Raw genomic sequence first — 23,427 nt, forward strand, 5'->3', positions numbered from 1 at the left:
GTTGTTGGCAAGTTTTGCCTGCAAGAGAAAGGACGGCCTGTAAGTACGGTGTGTAGCCCTGATGTGGTGTGCACTGCCTCCCATGGTGGAATAGCTTGGCCAGTGTGTAGCCCTGATGTGGTGTGCACTGCCTCCCATGGTGGAATAGCTTGGCCAGTGTGTAGCCCTGATGTGGTGTGCGCTGCCTCCCATGGTGGAATAGCTTGGCCAGTGTGTAGCCCTGATGTGGTGTGCACTGCCTCCCATGGTGTAAAGTGCAGAATGTGCAATTGATGTTCATGACTGTCCCATAGCTGCTGGCTGAGGGCTGGCCATTAGGGCTTTCAGGTCCCTTTGCCCATCATGTCAGGTGTACATGCAAGGATGAGGAGGAGACTGGAAAGGGTACTCACCCTGACAATCCTGGTCAGGTCATTAAACTTCTTCCGGCATTGGACATTGTCCCTGGGGGCATCGCCGGTGGCCGACACCCAGCGGGCGACCTCCCTCCAGGCTTTCCTATAGACGCTGGTGGGAGGCTTCCTGCCAGTGTCCGGGAACAAGATGTGCTGTCTCTTCTCCAAGGCCCTCACCATCACCTTCAAGTCATGGGCTGAGAAGTGCAGGGCACGCTCACGGGCCTTCTGTACCGTTGCCATGGCTCCTTCTGATCACCAGCAGTGTTCAGGCCTAGCTGGAAGGCTGCAGTGTGCAGGCCGTTGCAGCAGAGCAAGTCGACCCTTCCCCCTTTAAGAGCTGGCCGGCGCCACGGTGTCTGCTGTCAATCAAGAAATGACCGCACCTGCGCTGCGCCCGGCCTCGGCGCTATCCCTCAGCACCGCCGGCCTAGCGCCTAAAGATAGGCGTGCAACGCCAGTTTTAGCGCTCAAGCAACCTCTTAGGGCGAAGCTACTGAATATCGGCGAAGTGCCATCGACTTTGCGCCGGGCGCAAACTTTAGCGCCCGCCCGACTTTACCGCCCCAAAAGTGGCTATACTGAATTTCTAGGCCAGTGTGTTATTATATAATATATAGAGGAGTGTTATACCCAGTAACATGCGGTGTGTTATTATATAATATATACAGGAGTGTTATACCCAGTAACACGCGGTGTGTTATTATATAATATATACAGGCCTAGAAATTGAGTTGACGCCGCGCCAGGGCTTTAGTGCCGGAAATTTAGCGCTGGCGCTAATTCCCTTGCGCGCGCCAAAAATTCAGTAGCGCCGCGCCCAGACGGCTGCCGGCGCTACTGGCGGGCGTGAGTGCTTCCCAATGGGCGCTGAGTGCCGCATTGCGGCGCTAATCCGGCGCTGCGGCACCCGATGCGGTGCGGCAGGCTGGGGAAGTGCAGGCCTCCTCCTCCCGTTAAGGAGGCGCTGCCTTCACCCGATCGCTGGCCGTTTGATTTTTTCAAAAATGAGCCCGGCACCTCGGACAAGTGCCGGGCTTGCAGGCCAGACGCATCTGTTCCGCGGGGGGGGGGGCGGGGTGGAGGAGTCCGGGGAGGGAGTTGCGGGCAGGCGGCCGGCGGGAAAGCGGCCGGTCGCCGCGCGACCTTAATGCGCCGGCGCTAACTTGTGTAAGACTCGGTTGCCAGAGTCTCAGTTGCGGCTGCCACGGGCGAGGCGGCCGCAACTGAATTTCGGCGTTCGGGCGCGTTGCCACGGCAACCGGGACGCTGCGCACACCGATGACGTCATCGGTGCCGGCGCAGCGCAACCGGCTAACGCCGATGGCAGCGCCGAAGTGAATTTCAGAAACGGCTATCATTGCGGCGCTAGGCCCTCTAGCGCCGCAAAATGGGCGCTAACCCTACTGAATTTTCAGCCCACAGAGTGTAATACCCAGTAACACGCGGTGTGTTATTATATTTAATATATATACAGGAGTGTTCTACCCAGTAACACGCGGTGTGTTATTGTATTTAATATATATACAGGAGTGTTCTACCCAGTAACACGCGGTGTGTTATTATATTTAATATATATACAGGAGTGTTCTACCCAGTAACACGCGGTGTGTTATTATATTTAATATATATACAGGAGTGTTCTACCCAGTAACACGCGGCGTGTTATTATATTTAATATATATACAGGAGCGTTCTACCCAGGAACACGCGGCGTGTTATTATATTTAATATATATACAGGAGCGTTCTACCCAGGAACACGCGGTGTGTTATTATATTTAATATATATACAGGAGCGTTCTACCCAGGAACACGCGGTGTGTTATTATATTTAATATATATACAGGAGCGTTCTACCCAGTAACACGCGGTGTGTTATTGTATTTAATATATATACAGGAGCGTTCTACCCAGGAACACGCGGTGTGTTATTGTATTTAATATATATACAGGAGCGTTCTACCCAGGAACACGCGGTGTGTTATTGTATTTAATATATATACAGGAGCGTTCTACCCAGGAACACGCGGTGTGTTATTGTATTTAATATATATACAGGAGCGTTCTACCCAGGAACACGCGGTGTGTTATTGTATTTAATATATATACAGGAGCGTTCTACCCAGGAACACGCGGTGTGTTATTGTATTTAATATATATACAGGAGCGTTCTACCCAGGAACACGCGGTGTGTTATTGTATTTAATATATATACAGGAGCGTTCTACCCAGGAACACGCGGTGTGTTATTGTATTTAATATATATACAGGAGCGTTCTACCCAGGAACACGCGGTGTGTTATTGTATTTAATATATATACAGGAGCGTTCTACCCAGGAACACGCGGTGTGTTATTGTATTTAATATATATACAGGAGCGTTCTACCCAGGAACACGCGGTGTGTTATTGTATTTAATATATATACAGGAGCGTTCTACCCAGTAACACGCGGTGTGTTATTGTATTTAATATATAGACAGGAGCGTTCTACCCAGGAACACGCGGTGTGTTATTGTATTTAATATATATACAGGAGCGTTCTACCCAGTAACACGCGGTGTGTTATTGTATTTAATATATATACAGGAGCGTTCTACCCAGTAACACGCGGTGTGTTATTGTATTTAATATATATACAGGAGCGTTCTACCCAGTAACACGCGGTGTGTTATTGTATTTAACATATATACAGGAGCGTTCTACCCAGTAACACGCGGTGTGTTATTGTATTTAATATATATACAGGAGCGTTCTACCCAGGAACACGCGGTGTGTTATTATATTTAATATATATACAGGAGTGTTCTACCCAGTAACACGCGGTGTGTTATTATATAATATATAGAGGAGTGTTATACCCAGTAACATGCGGTGTGTTATTATATTTAATATATATACAGGAGTGTTCTACCCAGTAACACACGGTGTGTTATTATATAATATATAGAGGAGTGTTATACCCAGTAACATGCGGTGTGTTATTATATTTAATATATATACAGGAGTGTTCTACCCAGTAACACACGGTGTGTTATTATATAATATATAGAGGAGTGTTATACCCAGTAACATGCGGTGTGTTATTATATTTAATATATATACAGGAGTGTTCTACCCAGTAACACGCAGTGTGTTATTATATTTAATATATATACAGGAGTGTTATACCCAGGAACACACGGTGTGTTATTATATTTAATATATATACAGGAGTGTTATACCCAGTAACACGCGGTGTGTTATTATATTTAATATATATACAGGAGTGTTCTACCCAGTAACACGCGGTGTGTTATTATATAATATATAGAGGAGTGTTATACCCAGTAACATGCGGTGTGTTATTATATTTAATATATAGAGGAGTGTTATACCCAGTAACACGCGGTGTGTTATTATATTTAATATATATACAGGAGTGTTCTACCCAGTAACACGCGGTGTGTTATTATATTTAATATATATACAGGAGTGTTCTACCCAGTAACACGCAGTGTGTTATTATATTTAATATATATACAGGAGTGTTATACCCAGGAACACACGGTGTGTTATTATATTTAATATATATACAGGAGTGTTCTACCCAGTAACACACGGTGTGTTATTATATAATATATAGAGGAGTGTTATACCCAGTAACATGCGGTGTGTTATTATATTTAATATATATACAGGAGTGTTCTACCCAGTAACACACGGTGTGTTATTATATAATATATAGAGGAGTGTTATACCCAGTAACACGCGGTGTGTTATTATATTTAATATATACAGGAGTGTTATACCCAGTAACACGCGGTGTGTTATTATATTTAATATATATACAGGAGTGTTCTACCCAGTAACACACGGTGTGTTATTATATAATATATAGAGGAGTGTTATACCCAGTAACATGCGGTGTGTTATTATATTTAATATATATACAGGAGTGTTCTACCCAGTAACACGCAGTGTGTTATTATATTTAATATATATACAGGAGTGTTCTACCCAGTAACACACGGTGTGTTATTATATAATATATAGAGGAGTGTTATACCCAGTAACATGCGGTGTGTTATTATATTTAATATATATACAGGAGTGTTATACCCAGTAACACGCGGTGTGTTATTATATTTAATATATATACAGGAGTGTTCTACCCAGTAACACACGGTGTGTTATTATATAATATATAGAGGAGTGTTATACCCAGTAACACGCGGTGTGTTATTATATTTAATATATATACAGGAGTGTTATACCCAGGAACACACGGTGTGTTATTATATTTAATATATATACAGGAGTGTTATACCCAGGAACACACGGTGTGTTATTATATTTAATATATATACAGGAGTGTTCTACCCAGTAACACGCGGTGTGTTATTATATTTAATATATATACAGGAGTGTTCTACCCAGTAACACGCGGTGTGTTATTATATTTAATATATATACAGGAGTGTTCTACCCAGGAACACGCGGTGTGTTATTATATTTAATATATATACAGGAGTGTTCTACCCAGTAACACGCGGTGTGTTATTGTATAATATATACAGGAGTGTTATACCCAGTAACATGCGGTGTGTTATTATTTATAATATATACAGGAGTGTTATACCCATTCAAGCAAGTGGAGAGTATTGCATTGTGGTTTGTAGAAGTCTGTCGATTCCCCCTCATTCCTGCTCTACTCTGCATTTTCCTGGGTTTTTTGACTGAATCTATGCCCTTCCTATTCTCTTTCTTCCCTCAGAGCCCAGGAGTTACGTGGAGTCTGTCGTGCGGACAGCAGTAGTCGGGGGGAGCAATCTGCAGGGTCGTCCCACGCCTCCAAGCTACACCGTGGAAACTCCAGCCAGGAACATACCCTGCGTCTCGTCATTCACTTCCCCAAGTCCGATTTCGACCAGCAGCCCCTTGCCCGGCATGGAGAGGTGAGCAAGAAAGCTCATTTTAATCAACTATCTAAAGGAGACAGAAAAGGATGATAAATATATGTCAGGTCCCTGGTTTGATTCCCGGTCTGTGGATCTGACCCATAGAAACCTAGAAACATAGAAACATAGAAGATAGGAGCAGGAGTAGGCCATTCGGCCCCTCGAGCCTGCTCCATCATTCAATGAGATCATGGCTGATCATCCAAATTCAGTACCCTGTCCCTGCCTTCTCCCCATATCCCTTGATCCCTTTAGCCTTAAGAAATATATCCAACTCTTTCTTGAATATATTTAATGAACTGGCCTCCACCACCCTCTGTGGCAGAGAATTCCACAGGTTCACCGCTCTCTGGGTGAAGAAATTCCTCCTCATTTCAGTCCTAAATGGCTTACCCCTTATCCTTTGACGATGACCCCTGGCTCTGGACTCCCCGGCCATCCGAAACATCCTTCTTGCATGTAGTCTGTCCAGACCTGACAGAATTTTATAGGTTTCGATGAGATCCCCTCTCAATCTTCTAAACTCCAGTGAGTATAAGCCCAATCGACACAATCTCTCCTCGTACATCATTCCTGCCATCCCAGGTATCAGCCTGGTGAAGCTTCGCTGCACTCCCTCCATGGCAAGAACGTCCTTCCTCAGGTAAGGTGACCAAAACTGCACACAATACTCAAGGTGCGGTCTCACCAAGGCCCTGTACAACTGCAGCAAGACATCCTTGTTCTTGTACTCGAATCCTCTTGCTACGAAGGCCAACATACCACTTGCCTTCTTAACCGCCTGCTGCACCTGCATGCTTACCTTCAGCGACTGGCGCACAAGAACACCCAGGTCTCTTTGCACTTCCCCTTCTCCCAATCTATTGCCATTCAAATAATAATCTGCCTTCCTGTTTTTGCCACCAAAGTGGATAACCTCACATTTATCCACATTATAGTGCATTTGCCATGTTTCTGCCCAATCACCCAACCTGTCCAAATCGTACAGGAGTTTCACGACATCCTCCTCACAGCTTACCCTCCCACCCAGCTTTGTGTCGTCTGCAAATTTGGAGATATTACATCCAATTCCCGCGTCCAGATCATTAATATATATTGTGAACAGCTGGGGTCCTAGGACCGATCCTTGCGGTACCCCACTAGTCACTGCCTGCCACTCGGAAAATGACCCGTTTATTCCAACTCTTTGCTTTCTGTCCGCCAACCAGTTCTCTATCCAAGTCAATACCTTGCCCCCAATCCCATGTGCCTTAATTTTGCATGCTAATCTCTTATGCGGGACCGTATCGAAAGCTGTTTTGAATCATAGAATAAAAGAAATTTGAGGCACAGAAGGAGGCCATTCGGCCCATTGTGTCTGTGCCGGCAGTGGAAACCAGTTTTCTAACCAATCAGCAGGGGTGACTCATTTGGCTGTAAACAAACAAACAGTATAAAAAGCCCAGGCTAGTGCGAGCAAGCACTGAGTGCGAGTCAGCAGAGAGTGCTGTGAGTTTGGGTAAGTGTGTGAGTTAGGGTAAGTGGGGTGTTAGGTGCTCTTTTCAAACTTCAACTCTGTGGGTTGTAGTTAATAAGGCCTTTCTGGTGCAGAGTGACTGTTGGTAAACCATTTAAGTGGTGTAATTAGAGGGATGGATTTAAATTAAATCCAATTAATTAAAGGGGATACTAGCATCTATAATCGGGCAGAGGGTGTCCATAACTAACAATAAAAAATTTAATTAATTACATAGAATGGAGCAGGTGATGTGTTACTGTTGCGAGATGTGGGAGCCGGTGAACCCCATTGAGGCTCACGGTGATTATGTCTGTGACAAGTGTCTGCTGCTACAGGAACTCCAGCTCCGTGTTGATGAGCTGGAGTCTGAGCTTCAGACACTGCGACACATCAGGAAGGGGGAGAAGTACCTGGACTCTGTGTATCAGGAGGTGATCACACCTATGAAGTTAATTAATTCAGATGTAGCCCATGGTCAGGGACAGGATGGTGTGACTACAAGTGAGGCAGGTACGGGGATCCAGGAGGTAGAGCTGGAGGAGCCGCAGCCCTTGCTCTTGTCCAGCAGGTTTGAGGTTCTTACTCCCTGTGGGGACGGAGCAGGGACTGCAGGGAGGATGAGCAACCTGGCCACAGCACCGTGGAACGGGGGGCCATTCAAGAGGGGGGAGTAACTAGAAATGTTGTAGTGGTAGGGGATAGTATTATTAGGGGGATAGATAGAGTTCTCTGCAGCCGAGAGCGAGAGTCCCGAAGGCTGTGTTGCCTACCCGGTGCCAGGGTTAAGGACATCTCCTCTGGGCTGGAAAGAAACTTGCAGTGGGAGGGGGTGGATCCAGTTGTCGTGGTCCATGTTGGTACAAACGACGTAGATAGGACTAGGAAGCCGGTTCTGTTAAAGGAGTATGAGCAGCTAGGGGTCAAATTAAAAAACAGAACCTCAAGGGTAATAATCCTGAGCCACGAGCGAATTTGGCTAGGACAAATAAAATTAGAGAGTTAAATGCGTGGCTCAAAGACTGGTGTGGGAGAAATGGGTTTTGCTTCCTGGGACACTGGCACCAGTACTGGGGCAGGAGGGAGCTGTTCCGTTGGGACGGGCTTCACTTGGCCAGTGCTGGGACTAGAGTCCTGGCGGATCATATAACTAGGGCTGTAGAGAGGGCTTTAAACTAACTAGTGGGGGGGAGGTTCCTAGAGAGCAAATAATAAAAATGACAACAGAGAAGGTCATAGACTTAGGTAGCAGTGGGGAAATTAAAAAACAGAGCGTGTCAGGAAGGGACAGAGGTATGGAGTAAAAGGTAAAGTAATAAAAAGGGGAAAAGCAGGAACTAAGTGTCACAAAACACATTTGAAAGTTCTCTATCTGAATGCACGTAGCATTCGTAACAAAATAGACGAGTTAATGGCACAAATAACTACATATGGGTATGATCTTGTGGCCATTACAGAAACATGGCTGCAGGGTGACAATGCCTGGGAATTAAACATACCAGGTTATTTAACGATCAGGAAGGACAGGCAGGAAGGAAGGGGAGGTGGGGTGGCTATGTTAATAAAGGAAGGAATCACTGTAATACAGAGAAATGATATTGGGTCAAAAGATCAGGATAATGAAACAGTTTGGATGGAGGTAAGGAATAATAAGAGGAAAAAAACACTAGTGGGCGTAGTCTATAGGCCTCCGAACAGTTGCAACTCTGTTGGACGGAGTATCAATCAGGAAATAGTTGAGGCTTGTAATAAGGGAACATCTATAATTATGGGGGATTTTAACTATCATATTAATTGGACAAATCAAATTGGGCAGGGCTGCCTTGAGGATGAGTTCATTGAGTGTATTAGGGATGGGTTTCTTGAGCAGTATGTAACTGAACCGACCAGGGGGCAAGCAACCTTAGATCTGGTCCTGTGTAACGAGACAGGATTAATTAAAAATGTCCTAGTAAAGGATCCCCTTGGAATGAGTGACCATAACATGGTTGAATTCCATATTCAATTAGAGGGTGAGAAGGTTGGATCTCAAACAAGCATGCTAAGCTTGAATAAAGGAGACTATGAAGGTATGAGAGCGGAATTGAGTAGAGTGGATTGGGAAAATAGATTAAAGGGTAAGACGATACATGATCAGTGGTGTACATTTAAGGAGTTATTTTACAACTTCCAAAAAATATATATTCCACTGAGAAGAAAAGGGTGTAAAAGAAAAGACAGCCATCTGTGGCTAAGTATAGAAATTAAGGATAGTATTCGACTAAAAACAAGGGCATATAAGGTAGCCAAATCTAGTGGGAGGATAGAGGATTGGGAAAACTTTAAAAGACAGCAAAAATAACAAAAAGATTGATTAAGAAAGGGAAGATAGATTATGAAAGTAAATTAGCAAAAAATATAAAAACAGATAGTAAGAGTTTTTATAGTTATATAAAAAGAAAAAGGGTGGCTAAAGTAAATGTTGGTCCCTTAGAGGATGAGACCGGGAAATTAATGGTGGGAAATATGGAGATGGCAAAAACACTGAATGAATATTTTGTATCAGTCTTTACAGTAGAAGACACTAAGAATATTCCAACACTGGACAAACAGGGGGCTATAGGGGGGGAGGAACTAAACACGATCAAAATCACTAAGGAAGTGGTACTCAGTAAAATAATGGGACTCAAGGCGGATAAATCACCTGGACTTGATGGCTTACATCCTAGGGTCTTGAGGGAAGTGGCAGTAGGGATTGTGGATGCATTGGTAATAATTTTCCAAAACTCCCTGGACTCAGCAAAGGTCCCGGCAGACTGGAAAACTGCTAATGTAACACACTTATTTAAAAAGGGCAGTAGACAGAAGGCTGGAAACTATAGATCGGTTAGCCTAACATCTGTGGTAGGTAAAATTTTGGAGTCCATTATTAAGGAGACAGTAACAGGACATTTGGATAATCATCATTTAATAGGACAAAGTCAGCATGGTTTTATGAAGGGGAAGTCATGTTTGACAAATTTGCTGGAGTTCTTTGAGGAAGTAACATATAGGGTGGATAAAGGGGAACCAGTGGACGTAGTGTATTTAGACTTCCAAAAGGCATTTGACAAGGTGCCACACAAAAGATTATTGCTTAAGGTAAAAAATCACGGGATTGGGGGTAATATTCTGGCATGGATAGAGGATTGGCTATCTAACAGAAGGCAGAGAGTTGGGATAAATGGTTCATTCTCAGAATGGCAATCAGTAACTAGTGGTGTTCCGCAGGGGTCGGTGCTGGGTCCCCAACTCGTTACAATCTATATTAACGATTTGGAGGAGGGGACCGAGTGTAACATATCAAAGTTTGCAGATGATACTAAGATGGGAGGGAAAGTAGTGAGTGAGGAGGACATAAAAAACCTGCAAGGGGACATAGACAGGCTAAGTAAGTGGGCAGAGATTTGGCAGATGAAATACAATACTGGAAAGTGTGAGGTTATGCACTTTGGCAGGAAAAATCATAGAGCAAGCTATTATCTTAATGGCAAGATACTGGAAAGTACTGAAGTACAAAGGGATCTGGGGGTCCTGGTGCACGAAACTCAAAAGGTTAGTATGCAGGTGCAGCAAGTGATTAAGAAGGCCAATGGAATGTTGGCTTTCATTGCTAGGGGGATAGAATATAAAAATAGGGATGTATTGCTTCAGTTGTACAAGGTATTGGTGAGACCGCACCTGGAATACTGCATACAGTTTTGGTGTCCATACTTAAGAAAAGACATACTTGCTCTCGAGTCAGTACAAAGAAGGTTCACTCGGTTAATCCCGGGGATGAGGGGATGGACATATGAGGAGAGGTTGAGTAGATTGGGACTCTACTCATTGGAGTTCAGAAGAATGAGAGGCGATCTTATTGAAATATATAAGATTGTGAAGGGGTTGGATCGGGTGGATGCGGGGAGGATGTTCCCGATGATGGGTGAAACTAGAACTAGGGGGCAACCAGTGAAGAAGGCCCAGCAGTGCCTATATTTCTTGAGGAGGCTGAAGGGATGTAATCTGTCACCCCCGATCCTCTCTAACTTCTACCGTTGCACTATCGAGAGCATCCTGACAAACTGTATCACGGTATGGTACGGCGGCTGTGGCTCCCATGACCGGGAAGCCCTGCAGCGGGTAGTCAAAACTGCCCAACGCATTACCGGCACCCGGCTACCGACCATAGAACAGATATATCAGAAACGCTGCCTACGGAGGGCACGGACCATCATCAAAGACCCTACCCACCCCAGCCACAGTCTGTTCGCCCTCCTACCATCTGGAAGACGCTACAGATGCATTCGCACCCGTACGACCAGATTTAGGAACAGCTTCTTTCCCAGGGCTGTCATCCTACTGAACTCCACAAATAAACACTAAAGCCTGCACATCTGCCGATGCACTTTATTCACTTTATTATGGTCATATTTATGCTAATATATATGTACAAATGTATGTTGAAATGTTTAAGTGTCCTAATCCAAATTGTACACTCTCGGGAGCCGCAAGCCTACATTTCGTTGTACTGCACTTGTGCACTAACAATGACAATAAAAGTTGATTTGATTTGATTTGATAGCCTTAGAATAAGTGGCTGCTCTTTCAAAACTGAGATGAGGAGGAACTACTTCACTCAGAGGGTGGTAGGTCCATGGAATATGCTGCCCCAAAAAGCTGTAGAAGCTACATCATTACATAAATTTAAAACAGAAATAGACAGTTTCCTAGAAGTAAAGGGAATTAAGGGTTACAGGGAGCGGGCAGGAATTTGGACATGAGTCTAGGTTCGGATCGGTCATGGCCCTGTGGGTAGCGGAGCGGGCCCAGGGGCCGTGTAGCCTGATCCTGCTCCTATTTCGTGTGTCTAATTCTGTTAGATTCAGGAGATGGTTCTGTGATAGTAGATTGGCGGTTAGGATCAGATCAGCCATGATCTTATTAAATGGCGGAGCAGGTTCGAGGGGCCGATTGGCCTCCTCCTGCTCCTATTTCTTATGTTCTTGTGTTCTTAAAAAGAGCTATCCAACCTCATCCCACTTACCTGAGAGGACATCTAAACTACAGGGTACAATCCTAAAGTGGGTAAACCAACAGAGAGACCTGGGGGTATATGTGCACAAATCGTTGAAGGTGGCAGGGCAGGTTGAGAAAGCAGCTAAAATGGCTTACGGGATCCTGGGCTTTATAAATAGAGATATGGGCCTAGAAATTCAGTATAGCCACGTTTGGGGCGCTACAGCCGGGCGGCCGCTAAAGTTTGCGCCTGGCGCAACTTCGCGCCACCTTCGCCGATATTCAGTGGCATCGCCCCAAGAGGTTGCTGCTGCGCTAAAGCAGGCGATGCACGACTATCATTAGGCGCTAAGCCGGCAATCCGGGGCGCTAACACCGAGGACGGGCGCAGCGCAGGTGCGGCGAGTTGCTCAATGAAGGCAGACACGCTGGCGCCGGTCAGCTCTTAAAGGGGAAGGGTCGACTTGTTTGGCTGCCATGCCCTGCACACTGCAGCCCTGAAGCAAGGCCTGACCATTGCTGGTTCATCAGTTCTACGCCCTCAACCATGGGGAAGCCCGCTATTCTTCCAAATCCGATTGCATGCTCTTGCTGCTTGTCTAGGGTCATGGGGAAGGAGATGTACTGACGTCTCCTTCTGAAAAGGGCATTGTTCACCTGGCGGATGCAGCAATGTACCGCGAACTGGGAGATGTTGGCAATGTCCCCAGTAGCGGATTGGAAGGAGCCAGTGGCATCGAAGTTGAGAGCCACCGTCACCTTCACTGCCACTGACAGAGACGTCCTGCTCCTCAGCTGTGGCTGAAGATCTCTGCGAAGCAGGTGGCAGATCTCAGTGACCACCTCCCTTCTGAATCACATCCTCCGAACACACTGCTCCTCAGACGTGTTCAGATATGAGAACTGCTGGCGGTGTACCCTGGGTGGGTTAGGCCTCCTGTGCCGACGCCTGTTGGCCAATCTCCGTCTGGCCATGACTGGCACTCTCTCACGGCGTCTCTGATCCCTTTGAATGCAATGCAGAAAGCCAACGTTTCCACCCATTGCAGCCCCCATTATATGTGGCGACTCAAGGCTATGGCACTGAAAGTGAAATCCAAGTGCAAAGCTCTGGCCTGAAGCCACAAGTACCTGTGCAAGCGCTGAGTCAAAGCCTTTGTCTCTCTCCAAATATCCGTCTCTCACACAGAGGGATTGGCACAAAATGGCTGCCACTTATACTGCAGGAGGAGTCCCCTTTAAATAGCGCCCCCCGCGCCCCGCAGCGACTGGGAACCGTTCCCCTCTACCAGTCACTGGGGGCGCCAGGCGCAAAGGAGGGCGGCGCCACTGAATTTCCGGTTCGGGGCGCACAAAGGGCGTTGCACGATGAAATGACGTCAGGATCTGCGCGCGCAGCTGAGCGCGCGCAAAGGCTTTGCGCCGCCGCTAAATCTTTACTGAAGTTGGGGAGAGGCGCAGATCGCGCTGCACCCGGCCGCTAGCCGCCTAGCGCCCCACATCTCCTCCTCCTAAGACGCTAGCGGCTGGTGCAAACAACTGAATTTCTAGGCCATAGAGTATAAAAGTGTGGAAATTATGATGAACCTGTATAAAACATTGGTTCGGCCCCAACTGGAGTATTGGGTCCAATTCTGGACACCACCCCTTTAGGATTGTACCTTTAGTTTATATTTCCTCTCCTCATTCTTTCCACCAAAATGCATCACTTCACACTTTTCTGCGTTACATTTCATCTGCCACGTGTCCGCCCATTTCACCAGCCTGTCTATGTCCTCCTGAAGTCTATCACTCTCCTCCTCACTGTTCACTGTATTTCCAAGTTTTGTGTCATCTGCAAATTTTGAAATTGTGCCCTGTACACCCACGTACAAGTCATTAATATATATCAAGAAAAGCAGTGGTCCTAGTACCAACCCCTGGGGAACACCACTGTGTACCTTCCTCCAGTCCAAAAAACAACCGTTCACCACTACTCTCTGTTTCCTGTCACTTAGCCAATTCCGTATCCATGCTGCCACTGTCCCTTTTATTCCATGGGCTTCAACTTTGCTGGCAAGCTTATTATGTGGCACTTTATCAAACACCTTTTGGAAATCCATGTACACCACGTCAACCGCATTGACCTCATCAACTCTGTCTGTTACCTCATCAAAAAACTCGATCAAGTTAGTTGAACACGATTTGCCTTTAACACATCCGTGCTGACTTTCCTTAATTAATCCATACTTGTCCAAGTGACTGTTAATTTTGTCCCGGATTATTGTTTCTAAAAGCTTCCCCACCACCGAGGTTAAACTGACTGGCCTGTAGTTGCTGGGTTTATCTTTACACCCTTTTTTGAATAAGGGTGTAATATTTGCAATTCTCCAGTCCTCTGGCACCAGCTCCGTATCCAAGGAGGATTCAATGGGCGATCTGAAGGTGAGTCACCATCTTGCTTGAACATTCCTCCCGACTGGAATCAGAAAACTATGGGACATTTCTGACATTTGAGGGGTAGGTTTTTATGGAGTTGGATCGGTTCAGTGGGGTCTTGTGTCTGCTGACAGTGGAAATCTGGGCAAGCACTGCCCACGATTTTCCGACAAATTGGCTGGAGATTCGTGGGCAGCGCCTCTGAAAGTCCGATCATCACTGCCAGCAGAGGAGGCTTCTTGTCTGCTAAGACACTTCTAGCCTCTCATTTCAATAAATTCCATCTTATATGTTGTTTTTATTTTTATCAGCTCCTTCATCGCGAGCTGCTTGCCAGCAGATGCCAACGGGCACAGTGCCACCTCGCCCCAGCACTCTCTGGATTCCAGTTTAAGATCGACAAGCTTTTCTCACCCTTCCTTCACCGAGAGCAGTTATCTCAATGCCACTCCTTCTAGCCACTCAGTCCCCGGCTCAGGCAGTTCCTCGGACAGCTACGCTGTGGGTGCTGACTCTTTGCTAAGCCCTGGCGCACTCCACCAAGACAGACCCGCAAATTCTCAGCTCAACGCGACGGGGGTCCATGGGTTGCCAGGAAGCCCACAGTCCCTCCATCAAACGGTGGCCACTAATACCCCACCAAGCCCGTCATTGGGCAGGAGAATGATCAGTCCTGGGGCGGTGGTGACCGCTGGAAGCCCGGGTATGAGCAGGCACCCGGTGGGTGCTCATGGAATTCTGACTGGCACGTCAAGTAGCCCCATTATGTCCAGATACCCCGGCATTGTTAGTGCCAGCGCGCCAGTCACCCCAAGCAGCCCAGTCTTGGAGCCGTACCCTCTGTACGGCTATTCAACTCCTGCAGCGCAGTTGGATGAGAGGTATCCCGTGCTGTCACGCCAGGGGAGTTCCTCGGGCTACGCTTCACCTGGAACGCCAGGCTTCCCTGTGTCGCCGGCTTACTACAACTCGGGCACGAGCAGCCCCGCCGCCGCCACGGTTTTCACGGCCACGCCCGTCCCACAGGCGCCCAACGGCTCCCCTCCACCCCGGGGCAGCCCGGCTATCAGCCCTCAGCCAGCACTGCCAGAGAAAAGGCGAATGTCGAGCGGCGACCGCTCCAACACTTCAACCAACTATGCCACCGTCAACGGAAAGACCATCTCGCCCATCTCCAGTGGGATGTCCAGCCCAAGTGGGGGCAGCACGCCAAGTGTGGCCTTTCCACACACCTTACCTGACTTCTCCAAACTCTCGCTGCACGGTAAGGATATTTTGCTAATATATTGGAAATTCTGCCTGTCGTCTACTCTTGTGATCCAGTGATTGTTGGGAGCTGCCACAAACAGTGACATAAACCGTCCAGGGAGAGAGCGGGACAGTGGGATTAGGTTAGGATTGATACAGGGCTATGGGGAGAGAGTGGGGCAGTGGGATTAGTTTGGGGATTGATACAGGGCTATGGGGAGAGAGCGGGGCAGTGGGATTAGGTTAGGATTGATACAGGGCTATGGGGAGAGAGCGGGGCAGTGGGATTAGTTTGGGATTGATACAGGGCTATGGGGAGAGAGCGGGGCAGTGGGATTAGTTTGGGGATTGATACAGGGCTATGGGGAGAGAGCGGGGCAGTGGGATTAGTTTGGGATTGATACAGGGCTATGGGGAGAGAGCGGGGCAGTGGGATTAGGTTAGGATTGATACAGGGCTATGGGGAGAGAGCGGGGCAGTGGGATTAGGTTAGGATTGATACAGGGCTATGGGGAGAGAGCGGGGCAGTGGGATTAGTTTGGGGATTGATACAGGGCTATGGGGAGAGAGCGGGGCAGTGGGATTAGTTTGGGGATTGATACAGGGCTATGGGGAGAGAGCGGGGCAGTGGGATTAGTTTGGGGATTGATACAGGGCTATGGGAAGAGAGCAGGGCAGTGGGATTAGGTTAGGATTGATACAGGGCTATGGGGAGAGAGTGGGGCAGTGGGATTAGTTTGGGGATTGATACAGGGCTATGGGGAGAGAGCAGGGCAGTGGGATTAGTTTGGGGATTGATACAGGGCTATGGGGAGAGAGCGGGGCAGTGGGATTAGTTTGGGGATTGATACAGGGCTATGGGGAGAGAGCGGGGCAGTGGGATTAGGTTAGGATTGATACAGGGCTATGGGGAGAGAGCGGGGCAGTGGGATTAGGTTAGGATTGATACAGGGCTATGGGGAGAGTGTGGGGCAGTGGGATTAGGTTAGGATTGATACAGGGCTATGGGGAGAGAGCGGGGCAGTGGGATTAGTTTGGGGATTGATACAGGGCTATGGGGAGAGAGCGGGGCAGTGGGATTAGGTTAGGATTGATACAGGGCTATGGGGAGAGAGCGGGGCAGTGGGATTAGTTTGGGGATTGATACAGGGCTATGGGGAGAGAGCGGGGCAGTGGGATTAGGATGGATTGATACAGGGCTATGGGGAGAGAGCGGGGCAGTGGGATTAGTTTGGGGATTGATACAGGGCTATGGGGAGAGAGCGGGGCAGTGGGATTAGTTTTGGATTGATACAGGGCTATGGGGAGAGAGCGGGGCAGTGGGATTAGTTTGGGGATTGATACAGGGCTATGGGGAGAGAGTGGGGCAGTGGGATTAGTTTTGTATTGATACAGGGCTATGGGGAGAGAGCGGGGCAGTGGGTTTAGTTTGGGGATTGATACAGGGCTATGGGGAGAGAGTGGGGCAGTGGGATTAGTTTTGTATTGATACAGGGCTATGGGGAGAGAGCGGGGCAGTGGGATTAGTTTGGGGATTGATACAGGGCTATGGGGAGAGAGCGGGGCAGTGGGATTAGTTTGGGGTTGATACAGGGCTATGGGGAGAGAGCGGGACAGTGGGTTTAGTTTGGGATTGATGCAGGGCTATGGGGAGAGAGCGGGGCAGTGGGATTAGTTTGGGGATTGATACAGAGCTATGGGGAGAGAGCGGGACAGTGGGTTTAGTTTGGGATTGATACAGGGCTATGGGGAGAGGGCGGGGCAGTGGGATTAGTTTGGGGTTGATACAGGGCTATGGGGAGAGAGCGGGGCAGTGGGATTAGTTTGGGATTGATGCAGGGCTATGGGGAGAGAGCGGGGCAGTGGGATTAGTTTGGGGATTGATACAGGGCTATGGGGAGAGAGCGGGACAGTGGGTTTAGTTTGGGATTGATACAGGGCTATGGGGAGAGAGCGGGGCAGTGGGATTAGTTTGGGATTGATACAGGGCTATGGGGAGAGAGCGGGGCAGTGGGATTAGTTTGGGATTGATACAGGGCTATGGGGAGAGAGCGGGACAGTGGGATTAGTTTGGGGTTGATACAGGGCTATGGGGAGAGAGCGGGGCAGTGGGATTAGTTTGGGATTGATGCAGGGCTATGGGGAGAGAGCGGGGCAGTGGGATTAGTTTGGGGATTGATACAGAGCTATGGGGAGAGAGCGGGACAGTGGGTTTAGTTTGGGATTGATACAGGGCTATGGGGAGAGGGCGGGGCAGTGGGATTAGTTTGGGGATTGATGCAGGGCCATGGGGAGAGAGTGGGGCAGTGGGATTAGTTTTGTATTGATACAGGGCTATGGGGAGAGAGCGGGACAGTGGGTTTAGTTTGGGATTGATACAGGGCTATGGGGAGAGGGCGGGGCAGTGGGATTAGTTTTGTATTGATACAGAGCTATGGGGAGAGAGCGGGACAGTGGGTTTAGTTTGGGATTGATACAGGGCTATGGGGAGAGAGCGGGACAGTGGGTTTAATTTGGGATTGATACAGGGCTATGGGGAGAGGGCGGGGCAGTGGGTTTAGTTTGGGATTGATACAGGGCTATGGGGAGAGAGCGGGGCAGTGGGATTAGTTTTGTATTGATACAGAGCTATGGGGAGAGAGCGGGACAGTGGGTTTAGTTTGGGATTGATACAGGGCTATGGGGAGAGGGCGGGGCAGTGGGTTTAGTTTGGGATTGATACAGGGCTATGGGGAGAGAGCGGGGCAGTGGGATTAATTTTGTATTGATACAGAGCTATGGGGAGAGAGCGGGACAGTGGGTTTAGTTTGGGATTGATACAGGGCTATGGGGAGAGGGCGGGGCAGTGGGATTAGTTTGGCATTGTCTTGGCATGGAGCCGGCATGACAGATACAATGGCCTTCTTCTGTGTCGGAACCCTCCATGGTACTGCTGGGTCTTCGGTTGGAGATTCAGAATACCACCGAGATTGGGTGGTGCAGTGTGTTCAGCACTGACCTTTCCCCTCTGTGAGCTGGGTTTGAATCTTACCCGAACAGACGGGCGGTCTGTCGAACTGGGAGGAGGAGGAAGTTTGGAGTGTCCTTTCACCTCTGGGACCTGGCTTCGTCACCAAGCCCAGGCAGAGGGTGTAAAGGTGTTCTCTGTCTGATGGAAGTTGGTGGTGCAGTGTGTTGGGCACGGTCCTTTCACCTCTGAACAAGAATTTGAATTTGAATCCAGAATCAAACAAAGATACAGCCTCTCTCTCTTTCTGCCTCATATGTTTGATGAAGTGGAACACAATCCTTTCACCAACTCGACTTAAGGCTGATTTAAGCCAATGGAATGGTTTCTGCCTCGCTCTGATGAAGGATTGGGTGGGCCAGGGAGTTGGAGGACTGAATCCTTTCACCATTAGCTCTGGCTGAAATGAGGCCAAGACAGATTTGGATAACAGCTTCCGACAGAGGCTGCTTGAGGTCTTCACTGGTGTGAGTTTTGACTTGTGTCTGGATTGCCGGGTAAATGAGTCACAGCCAGACCCCGTATGATGGGCATTCCAGGAACTTATTGTCGGTGGAGGGAGGGGGAGGGGGCAAGGGTGGGTTTACATTTCTGCCGTTGGGGTACATTGTCAGCTGAGAGTACACGAAGTACTGGACAAGTCTATAATTCACGCATTAGGGGACCTGCCATCGTTCAGTAAAGCCTCTGGCCGCAGTGCATTCGTCACACAGAGACTCAGATACCAGCAGAACCTTTCACTAACCATAAAATGAAACAGTTATATCAGCGAGGCAACTGGCTAAGTTCCACCTGAGTCACAAAGTTACCATAATGGAGACTGTAACACTCTTGCATTTCATGGTGTCCAACTCGCTGTCCTTCCTCCAATCCCATGCTTTCTTAACATCTCTATTATGTCCGTGTATGATTGAGACACGGACAGCAGGAGTTGAACAAAACAAGTCTTTACTGAAAGGAGTCAATCGGGAAACTGAAACTACAGAGGCTTACTAGCGCCTTTTATACAGGGGTGGTCACTGCCGGTACTGCAGTCTGAGACCAGTTATTCTCTTAAAGGTACATACACAACAATTCCTCCCCTTTTAGATAAACAGTACATAACATTCATTTAACAACTAAATGATAACTAATTACAATCACAATTACGGTTGCTAGATACATTGGTTAAGTTTAAGCAATTATAAGTTCAGTCTTTGAGGAGGCTTCCTGATTATGTCTGGATAACGCCTCTTTGGGGTATCAGGTTCCTCTGGCAAGGTTGAGTCAGGATCAATGTCGTTGTTTGGTTCATCTGTTTCCAATATCACCGATTCTGCGGTAGCTGCAATTGGTACGTCGATTTCATTACCAGGTGTATCAGATCGTGGTGTGGAGTTGACGTTTTCCAGTGACTCTAGAATCTGGTCAGCGTGGCATCTTACAATGCTCTCTCCAACGTCCACGGTATACATGAGAGGTCCTTGCCGTGTACAAATCGTTCCTGGCTGCCATTTCTCAGTGTGGTAGTCCCGGGCCAAAACTGGTTGACCTATCTTAAAACTCCTGGTCGGCCTTTCATTCATATTCTGAAACTGCCTGTTCTCCACATCTCTTCAGACGTTTGGCTTAACCAAATCCAAGCGGCATCATAGTCTTCGATTGAAGAACATCATGGCGGGAGTTTGGTTGGTAACCGCATGTGTCGCATTCCGGTAGGCAAACAAGAAGTTGTCCACCTTGTGTTGTAGGGGTATATCTTCATTACACATTGCCTTGATAGCCTTCTTGAATGTTTGAACAAACCTCTCGGCCAATCCATTAGTGGCTGGATGATATGGGGCAGATGTGTAATGCTTAACACCATTGTTCTTTAAGAACCTCCGGAACTCTTCAGACACAAACTGTGGTCCATTGTCAGAGTTAATCTGTTCAGGCAGCCCATTCCTGGCGAATATCGTTCGTAAAACTGTGATAGTTTTTTCCGTGGTGGTTGAGGACATTTTTATTACCTCTGGCCACTTTGAATGTGCGTCCACCGCAATTAAAAACATCGAGTCCATGAAGGGACCAGCAAAATCAATGTGCACCCTTTGCCATGGAGATGAGGGCCACTCCCATGGATGTAGAGGAGCTTGTGGTGGGGCGTTTTGGACCTTCTGGCATCTTGCACAGCTCTTGGTCATCTCTTCGATTTCTCTATCGATTCCCGGCCACCACACAAACGCTCTGGCTAAGTTCTTCATTTTTACCCCACCCAGATGACCCTCATGAAGCTCATTGAGCACTCTATCCGTCAACTTAGGTGGAATTACTACTCTGGATCCACACATCAAGGTTCCTCTGCACACTGACAGCTGTTCTCTTCTCAGCGAGAATGCTGGCAGCAGTGGTTCGCCATGTGCTGGCCATCCCTTCACCGTTAAATCATAGACCCGTGATAGTGTCGGGTCATTCCGTGTTTCCTTTTCTATGTTTGCATTCATCACAGGGAGACATTCGACTATGGTCGAGTGGAATAACTCCATTGGATCCACTGCAAGGTCTTCTTCTTCCACCGTCGGCAACGGTAGGCGTGACAATCCATCAGCATTCCCATGCTGTTTAGTTCCTTTGTACTCGATGTCATATTGGTGTGCCCCTAGGAAAAGGGACCACCTCTGCAGCCGTTGTGCTGTCATTATCGGTACGCCCTTCTGAGGGTTGAAAATGGAGACAAGAGGTTGATGATCGGTTAGTAGAGTAAATTTTTGACCGTGCAGGTAGTGATTGAACTTCTTCACCCCCCACACTAGGCTGAGGGCCTCTCTGTCAATCTGGGCGTAGTTACGCTCGGCAGAAGTTAACGAGCGTGACGCAAAAGCTATCGGCCTCTCTAAACCATCAAGGAATTTATGTGACAGTACCGCCCCAATGCCGTAGGGAGACGCATCACACGCCAGTCTGATCGGCAGTGCTGGGTTGCAGTAAGCCAATACTTCTCTTGAAGTGATTAAGTCCTTACTCTTCTGAAAGGCCCGCTTACAGTCATTGCTCCATTTCCATGCTACTCCCGTTCGTAGTAGGGCGTTCAGTGGGTGCAGAATTGTGGACAAATTCGGTAAAAGCTTATGGTAGCAATTCACCAATCCGAGGAATGACCTCAGTTGCGACACATTTTCAGGCGCTGGGGCCTTAACAACCGCTTCAATTTTGTCAGGGGACTTATGTAACCCCTCTTCATCAATCACGTGGCCACAATACGATATCTGTTTCTTAAAAAACTCGCACTTGAGGCGGTTGGCTCGTAGCCCATGTTCCCGTAGTCTAGTGAGCACCTGTTCTAGGTTGTTATGGTGTTCACTGCCATCTTCACCTGTCACAAGGATGTCGTCCAAGTAACACTGAGTCCCCGGAATCCCTTGCAGGACTTGTTCCATCACTCTTTGCCATATCGCTGGAGCCAATGCTACTCCGAATACCAATCGATGATACTGGTAAAGACCTTTGTGAGTGTTTATCGTGAGATACTTCCTAGAGGATTCTTCAACCTCCATCTGCAAATATGCCTGTGCTAGGTCAATTTTCGTAAAACGCTTCCCTCCAGATAGTGAGGCGAAGATGTCTTCTATCCTTGAAAGAGGATATTGTACTGTGAAGGACTGGGTTCACCGTCACCTTGAAATCCCCACAGATGCGAATCTTCCTTGGCTCCTCAGACTTATTGCTTAACGTTTTCTTCATGACAGGAACGATGGGTGTCACCCACTCGCTCCAGTCGACCTTAGACAACACGCCTGCCTTCTCCAGATTCTCCAGCTCTGCCTCGACGGCTGGGCGAATTGCATATGGTACCGGTCTTGCTTTGAAAAACTTGGGAATTGCATTCTCTTCTATTTTTATCGCGGTGGTTACGCCTTTAAGAGTGCCCAGTTCTTGTTGAAATACCTCTTTGGCGTTAGCTAAGATTGTTGACAATCGTCCAGGAGTGACGTCTTCATCTTTTTTACCATCCACCGTCATTGCATGAATGGAGTGCCAATCTAAGTTTATCTTCCTGATCCATTCACGTCCCAATAACAGTGGTCCACCATTTGGCAGTATGTAGAGATACAATTTCCGTATTTTCTTGCCGTTGTATTCGACAGGCACCCTTATTTTTCCTCTGGGGTATACTTTTTGCCCCGTATACGTCGTCAAGACGATGGATGTCTCTCTCAAGGGTATGTGTGAGAATAGCCGCTGGATGTCTCTCTCAAGGGTATGTGTGAGAATAGCCGCTCGTAGTCTCGTCGATTCATGACGGTTAGCGCTGATCCTGTATCCAATTCCATTTTAACTTGGGACCCTGCTATCGTGAGGGTGACCCAAATGGTTCGGTGATCCTCTTTTGCGATTACATTGTGAAGTTTGAGACAGCTTAGTCTCTTGTTCCCGGATTCACTATCGCTCATCTGGTCTTCGGAACTACTGTCCGTCATCTTTTGTACTTTCTTGCACGGTTCCTTAGTAGCCTTTTTGTTGTCGCTGGTCTTCTTCCCAGACCTGCAAACTCGTGCAATGTGTCCCATCTTTCCGCATTGCCTGCATATTTTGTCCTTGGACCAGCAGTCCTTCTGGTCATGGTTAGTTCTGCCGCAGCGATAACATTTTGCAAATCCCCGTGTCATTGCGTGGGTGCCGTATTCCTGTGGCTTTTGTTGTATTTCCACAGCTCCCCTGGCTGCTGCTTCGTACGCTACTGCCATGCTGAAAGCCTTATCTAGCGTCAGCTCTTTCTCTGAGAGTAACTTCTTCTGTGTTCCTTCACTCAGGAGTCCACAGACAAATTTGTCCCGTAGTGTATCTGCCAGTCCTGCTCCAAACTGGCAGTGCTTTGATAGCTTGCGTAGTTCCGTAAGGTACTCAGCATTGCTCTCATCTTTATGCTGAGTTCTCCTGTGGAATTT

General features: G+C 47.7%; 1 protein-coding gene across 6 annotated transcripts in view; it reads left to right on the forward strand.

Moving 5' to 3' along the window:
- Window positions 1-23,427, forward strand: part of LOC147120730 (tensin-1-like) — a 303,214-nt gene that overhangs the window by 227,607 nt on the left and 52,180 nt on the right. For all 6 annotated transcript variants that reach the window (XM_085986962.1, XM_085986961.1, XM_085986958.1 and 3 more), the window contains 2 exons: window positions 5,153-5,333; window positions 14,577-15,529. In XM_085986962.1, the coding sequence (XP_085843088.1) occupies window positions 5,153-5,333; window positions 14,577-15,529 (1,134 nt within the window). The remainder of the gene's footprint in view (window positions 1-5,152; window positions 5,334-14,576; window positions 15,530-23,427) is intronic.

The sequence above is a fragment of the Somniosus microcephalus genome, chromosome 4 (assembly GCF_052327205.1).
Source record: "Somniosus microcephalus isolate GS21.2 chromosome 4, FLI_Smic_1.0, whole genome shotgun sequence".
NCBI classification, from domain to species: domain Eukaryota; kingdom Metazoa; phylum Chordata; class Chondrichthyes; order Squaliformes; family Somniosidae; genus Somniosus; species Somniosus microcephalus.